This window comes from Barbus barbus (assembly GCF_936440315.1).
Source record: "Barbus barbus genome assembly, chromosome: 9".
NCBI classification, from domain to species: domain Eukaryota; kingdom Metazoa; phylum Chordata; class Actinopteri; order Cypriniformes; family Cyprinidae; genus Barbus; species Barbus barbus.
The window spans coordinates 5333263-5340742 of record NC_136737.1 but is presented as its reverse complement, the minus strand read 5'-3'; the positions used below and the strand labels follow the sequence as shown (position 1 = coordinate 5340742).

The window sequence follows — 7480 nt, the reverse complement described above, 5'->3', positions numbered from 1 at the left end:
GCTCAGAAGAACCGCATTCATCTGAACCATTAGAAATGTCTTTATCGTCACTTCTGATCAATTTAAAGCATCCTGGCTAAATAAAAGTATGAATTTTTATAATAGCCTATATAGGCCTACACTAAAATCTCGCGCGTTTCCAGAATGAACGTCACAGTACTCTTCCCGCGCTCTTTCAAATTCAAATATTAACAGACGAATAACTTAACGGTCTAACTCTAACGGTCTCGCTTTCTTATGTGTAATTACTTTCATATAACGTTTTATTGGACGCTTTAATTTGAACAAATCGAGTGAAAGTACCAGAAATACAGGAAACGACGATGTTTTAGACGAGGAGAGCTGCTTCTGCGAAATTGTGAAGCTTTGTGGTAAGAAAGCAAATAGGCTCATTTCCTATACTTAAGCTAATTATCATACTTAAGCTTAATCGAGTTCGTGAAATGTTTGGAGCAATTTAGGTCATGAAAGTGTGTTCTGGCTCCACTATGATGCTTTTCATCGCCTAAAGCGCTTCAGGATGTAATTTTGATTAAATTTGGGGTTTGTCTGATTCAAGGTAATGCTAAACCCTCACTAACCATGATGCACTGAATAAAACCCCTTCAGACATAGCGAACCGCTCCTTTCTTCCTCAAAAATTACTCTAATTCTCATAATTGGGAATGCAGTAGAACTGTTGAAATATTGCTCAAACATAAATTATTCCCAAGGCTGTTTTTGTGAGTTTATGAAGCTTCAAGCTATTGAGAAGAGGGAGCATCAAGGACAATATGAAGATATCATCGTATCATGTTTTACTGTCACAGAGTGCACATTGACTGTCTTCTGTGCATTTGCCTGTAGTCAGATAACAAATTATTTTGTTACATTTGAACAGGTTTTACAGGAAGAAATACTCGAATTGCAATGTTTAGAATATGTTCACTTTGGTGTTATTTTTCAGGCCTTCTCATTTCTTTATTGTTGAAGAAGGTACGTGTTTATTTCTTCTGTATGGTTTGTGTCCTTACAGACATTGACTAATCCTTTAGGTCTTTGTTCACACCACACACAATTATGAGTTGTTTTTCATCTTAAGTCTTCAGGACTGTCTGCACTGTCATTTTTTCAAGTGGTGAAATCAGATCTGTTTGTTGAGATGGTGTATCAGGTTGCAGGTATACAAGATATACTGATGTTGCATACACATTGTGTCCAAAATAGTGCTGTCAAACGATTAATCGCATCCAAACGAAAAATAGTTTGTTTTGTTTTTTTACATAAAATTTGTGTGTGCTGTGTATATTTATTATGTATATATAAATACACGCACATACAGTATATATGTGACCCTGGACCACAAAACCTATATTGGTAGCAATAGCCAAAAATACATTGTGTGGGTCAAAATTATCGATTTTTCTTTTATGACAAAAATCATCAGGATATTAAGTAGATATTTAGTAAATTCCCTACCGTAAATATATCAAAACATCATTTTTGATTAGTAATATGCATAGCTAAGAAATTCATTTGGACAACTTTAAAGGTGATTTTCTCAATATTTAGATTTGTTTTTGCACCCTCAGATTCCAGATTTTCAAATAGTTGTATCTTGGCCAAATATTGTCTGATCCTAAACCATACATCAATGGAAAGCTTATTTATTCAGCTTACAGATGATGTATAAATCTCAATTTCGAAAAATTGACACTTAAGACTGGTTTTGTGATCCAGGGTCACATATATATTGAAAATATTTATTACATGTATTTATATGTGCATATATTTATATTCATATAATTTACATTAGATACAAATATTTTTAATATATAAACACCATATTTTTTTCTTAAATATATACATAATAAATATACACAGTACACACAAATTTTATGTAAACAAAAACTTTTTATTTTGGATGCGATTAATCGTTAGACAGCACTAGCCCAAAATAAGTAAATAATCAAATGCAATCATTTAGACTGAAGGGGGAAAAAGGAAATACATTTTTAAAAGTATTAGTTGTATTGCAATCATGTGCAGGTTTTATCTTTTTCAAAAAAAATAAAAATTGGAATTCTGTAGAATAAATCTTTCCATAATTTCATTTTATATAGTTATTTAATTTGTGAGTATTTATAGTGAATATATATAGTATTTCAATGAAACACAAGGGCTTTGTTCTTTCAGAAGATTCACTTCAGATTCTTCCCATTGATCCATAGAAAGTCAAAAGAAAACTACTTCTATTTATTGTTAACTGTCATAGGTATAGTATAGCATTTTTAATAATGGTTAACACTTCAGTGAGTGCTGAATCTGGTGTTGTTTCTGGTTTCAGTAGTCTTGATCAGAATTTTAGGTGATGGAGAGCTGTTCTGCTGAAAACTGTTCACCCCTTTGGAACCTGTGAGGAAAAACAATAATTCAATTAAACAATAAAAACAATGCGTTTTCAGATTGTGTATGATGGTCACATTGTTTGCGGTTTAAAATGCTGGCAATGAACTCAACATGAAATGGGTTTTGTGTGTGATCTTGAATGTCTTCTTTCACTTTCAGACAAACCATGAGACAGGCTTGAGTTTCTACATGGACAATTGACTGGAAGTGGCTGGTTAATAAAGGAATGGACCAGCAGCAAATACTTTTGAGAAGCCTTTTGACCAAGACGTGTTAAAAATTCAAGAGCATCTCCACATATCCCCATGGTAAAAATGCTTTTTTCAAATTACAAACAAAACCAGAACCCTCTCTAGAGGGAAAGACAGTACATTACAAGCTGTACAATGCCATGGGCAATGTCATGTAGAAGTGTGTGTATAATGTGGCCATTGTTGTAATGAATAATGTCCCATTAGTCCATTTACACTTACTGTAGTTGGGAACAGCCTGGATGTTTACAATGGGCTGCTGTCCTATTCTGTAAGAGGTAAGAAAAAATGAGATGGTCAATATTTATTAATGCTAACATTTCAGTTCCACCCCTCTTAGGTAGAATACACTATGCTAAAACAGGACTCATTGCGTTACCTGTCCTCCTCGCCTTCCAGGAGCTTCCTGTAGGTGGCGATCTCGATGTCCAGCGCCAACTTGACATTCATGAGCTCCTGGTACTCGCGGAGCTGGCGGGCCATGTCTTGCTTGGCTCTCTGGAGCGCCTCCTCCAAGTCCTTAATACGACCTTTGGCCTCCTTCACATTCATCTCGCCACGATCCTCTGCCTCCGCTATCTGGTTCTCCAGGTTAGCGCGCTAAATCGATTGTAGGCTTGAGAGTTAGCGACCACCATGAGTTTTGGTTAAAACAAAGGTGATATAGCACATTTCTCACCTGTGATTTAATAGCCTCGATCTCGCTCTGCAGACGGCTGATCATGCGGTTGATATCCGCGATCTCTCCTTTAGTGTTTCGCAGTTCGTCGTTGTACTGAATGGCTTGAGAGGCCATCTGATCAAACTGAGCAGTACGAGATGGAAAAACCATCAGTACACTTGATTGCTTGATGTCCGTTGCAAAATGAAAGCTGTTTATGAAGTTGTAAAGAAAAATACCTCGTCAACATGAAAAGTTACCCTATTTGCTTTCTTAATCCATGTTCTGGGTCTTATTGTGAACGATTATTCATTCCAAAGGAAAAATGTCTTCATAATCTTTCATTAAAATGTTATGAAATGACTTTCCCTACCCTATAAATTCCCAATGTATTGGTCCCATCCTAGATTTATGTCACTGAATGTACTTTGTCAATCAGAAATACAGTTCAAAAATGGCATTTCATGTTGACTTGGCAACCAATTTATAAAAGGAAACAGTTTGTGTTTTGTATCTACCTTGGACTTGTACCAGGATTCAGCCTCTTCGCGGCTCTTGGCTGCGATCTCCTCGTATTGAGCCTTGACTTCAGCCACAATATGATCCATGTTGAGGTTTCGGGAGTTGTCCATTTGCACAATGACGGATGTGTCTTTAATGCTGGCCTGCAGCTCACGCAATTCCTGATCCATAGAGATGAAGCAAGTTTATGTGCAGTTTAACTGTGTGGAAACTACTGTAAACACTAGTTCTTGCAAGCCATGTTAGTTGAGATGTTTGTTTTGGTCCAACCAATGTTTCCTTAAATGGCAAATTGTAGTTAAATATTTAAAGAAAAACAGTATTCTTTGTTTGGTATGTAGTTTTTTGGCTGGTTTTGTGTATAAACATTACCTCATCGTAGATGGTCCTCAGGAAGTTGATCTCATCAGTCAGGGCACCAACTTTGTCCTCCAAATCAGCTTTCACCAGATACGCAGAGTCTACATCCTGCGGGACACAAAGTACTCCATTTTTCCTCTTTTCAATTATAACCTTGAATAACTTGTATGTCTTCCTTGGGCATTGAACACCAAAAAATCCCCCATGCACCAGAAAAGACTCATATTGATATATCAAAACCTACATCTTTAGTATGCAACTACGACTTCTTGCTTCTCTCGGTAGGTAGGCCATTGAAAACAGATCTCCTCTAGTGTATAAATAATGCCACGTCTCCACCCAGGCTTTTGTCAATGGTGATCTGATCCCTTCAGGCTTAACTCCCTTCAGACTCAGAGATCTTTACCCCTCCCAAACATTTCATTGTTCCCTCTCCTGGGCTGCTTTTATTCAACGTGAAAGTATAACTTAACTTTCCCTGGCCCTAAAAGTCCAACTTTTCACTCGATAACCTGCCCTAACCCCACATAACAGTGAGGTCATACCTATTGGTTTGTGTTTCATAATGTGTAAAAATACTATTTTTGATCTCTGACGTATAGTCTTCTAGGTGTCCCACCTTTTTCAGAATCACAAAGTCGTTCTCCAGGTTGTTCCTTTTGTTGATCTCATCTTCATATCTGAGTCAAAGAAAATACAAAGTGGATATTTGTGAATGTGGACAAAGTTTGAAAACACATTTATAGCAAATGTGATCCATTGTTTTTGATGATACCCAAACTCATTTAATGAGCTGTGTCAGTTCAAGGTTAGAATAAATTCATTAGCAGGTGTGGCTCCATTGGTTTCTCAAAGAAATACAGGCGAGCCTCTTAAGTTCAGTAAACAGTGGTGTCAGTGTAGATCTAAACACTTTACTTGTGTTTGAAGTCCTCCACCAGTCCCTGCATGTTCCTCAGCTCTCCATCCAGCTTGGTCCTATCATTGTTGACCACATCCATCTGTCTGCGCAAGTTGGCCATGTAAGCCTCAAACATGGGCTCAACGTTGGACCGGCCCGGGGTCTGGCCCTGCAGCAGCTCAAACTTGGTCTCCAGCATCTTATTCTGCTGCTCCAGGAAGCGCACCTGTAGAGGTAACAATATATATTTTTTAAGTATTCATTTTTTCAGTTTGCCTTTCATATGGAATAGATATAGACATAATGAGAAATTTGTGCCTTTGTTATCGGTCATCAAAAATGTATTTGACTTGAAAGTGTATATTTAGCACTGATATATTTGTATATTATTTAATTTAATACAGAAATTATCAAATTAATATATATATATAGAATATAATATTTTTTATATAATTTATATATTTAATTCAAATTTCCAGTGTCAGTATCAAAATTTTGAATTGAAATATAAGTTCAGTATGGGTTCAGTATGACTGATGAGTCTCTGTATTCAATGTTATAAGAAACGTTATGCGAGCTAAGTGAAGCAAAACGTAAATCCTCAGGTGGCTTCTATAACATCATCTAAAGAATTGTGTTCAAAGTAACCATATTTGTACCCAGTATACTGAAATATTGATGTAAAAGTTGTTCACCTTAATCGTAAATCTTCCTTGAGGAACATAAGGTCAGGTAATTAAAGGGTTTGACTAATGCTGTTACCAAAGTTATTCCTGTCATCTTTTTATTAGAACAAAAAAGAAAGAGTCCACTTCAGTGGAATTTCAGCAGTTTAAGAGCTCTTCTTTGAGACTTTTTCAGATCACTGCACATCCTGAAAGCCTGGCCGCTTTAATTGATGGCCACCTTGCCAGGATGGACTCATTAACAGAGCAATATGACTCCCCATTAGCTGAACGGTAACACTCCAGAGAGTAGCGGCTGACCTAGATGGGTTCTTCGTAAATCCTTAATTTTGAGCACTTTAAAAGCCGACCTGAGACCCGTGTTGGAGGACCCAACCCTGCCCCGACCCGCTACAGTGACTTGGTTGTACTTCAGTGCGATTGAAGTGTCAATTTCAGTCCAGCGGGCCCCTGGGATTCGGTTGCATTGTCCTCCAGCACACAAAAGCTTCCTTCATACTCGCTGGGATAGTGCTGTCTTCAGTGGCTTGGTCAGATCTGACCTGCTTTTATCAGGTTACAGGTTTCAGAGAAATGGGTCACGCTACAGAACTATCGGTTTCATGCGACTCTACCAAATCGCCTTTCCCTCAGAGGTTTGGGATGTTGATCGTATTAAGACTTTATCTTCGCCATCAACACTCTATTGGTTTCAACATTCAAAGACCTTTACTTGTTGGCTGAAATTTTACTAAATATTCTCTGTGAACAAAAGACCCAACTTTACCTTATCGATGAAGGTGGCAAAGCGGTTGTTCAGCGACTTGATCTGCTCCTTCTCCTGAGTGCGCACCATTTGGATGTTGGGGTCGATCTCCAAGTTGAGGGGCGCCAACAGGCTCTTGTTGACAGAGACGCTAGCGATGGTTGGCCCCAGATAGGCCGAGCTGGTGCTAAAGCTCGGGGCAGATGCTCCCAAGGAGATCCCACTTAAACTGCTGTAGCCATAACCTCCCATCTTCCCACTGCTCCTCACAGAGCTGCTGGAACTGATGCGCTTGCTTCTCAGACTCATAGTTGGATAAGAGAAACCGTGTAGAGCTGCAGCAGAAGATGAGAACAGGTGGACAGACCTGAGCAAAACGGGTGTCTCTCTGTAGAGAGGCTGGGCTTTTAAAGTCCAACCAGGATGGGGTGGAGAGTTCCTATTGTGGGAAAACCTGTTTCAGATTGGACACACGTACACACTGTCTGCTTTATCTGAGCTCCTGGATGGACAATGAACACACGCTTGCTCTCTCAGTCTCACTTTCTTACTGTTTCACCATGCTCATGTTGCATCTAAATGTTTAATGTGGCCCATGTCAACAACATTCTCATACTAACTGCATGCCTTGTGGTAAAGTAATTTACTTGCCTTTCATTTGTGCATTCTCTTAAAATTGTTTCATATTTTAGTCACATCATCCAGTACTTTGTATCAGTTTTGGCAAGATGACAATTAAGAAAAGCAATATGCTTTTATGCTTTGCATAACCAAATACATTTGTGACCGTGGACCACAAAACCAGTCATAAGGGTCAATTTTATGAAATTAAGATTTATCCATCATCTGAAAGCTGAATGTATGGTTTGCTAGGATAGGACAATATTTGGCAACTATTTGAAAATCAAAAATTAAGTTTTGATATATTTGCGGTGGGAAATTTACAAAATATTTTAATGGAACATG

The 7480-nt window shown here is 38.0% G+C and overlaps 1 protein-coding gene across 1 annotated transcript; it reads right to left on the bottom strand.

Annotated features, from left to right (window-relative positions):
- Positions 1 to 1877: 1877 nt before the first annotated feature.
- LOC306874972 (keratin, type II cytoskeletal 8) lies at positions 1878 to 6823 on the bottom strand (the record flags this gene model as incomplete). Its single annotated transcript, XM_079425315.1, has 9 exons — positions 1878 to 2392; positions 2862 to 2908; positions 3019 to 3239; positions 3319 to 3444; positions 3819 to 3983; positions 4195 to 4290; positions 4802 to 4862; positions 5101 to 5309; positions 6536 to 6823. The coding sequence occupies 9 exons, from the start codon at positions 6821 to 6823 to the stop codon at positions 2289 to 2291; spliced, it is 1317 nt and encodes a 438-aa protein (XP_079281441.1). The 3' UTR covers positions 1878 to 2288.
- Positions 6824 to 7480: the final 657 nt, after the last annotated feature.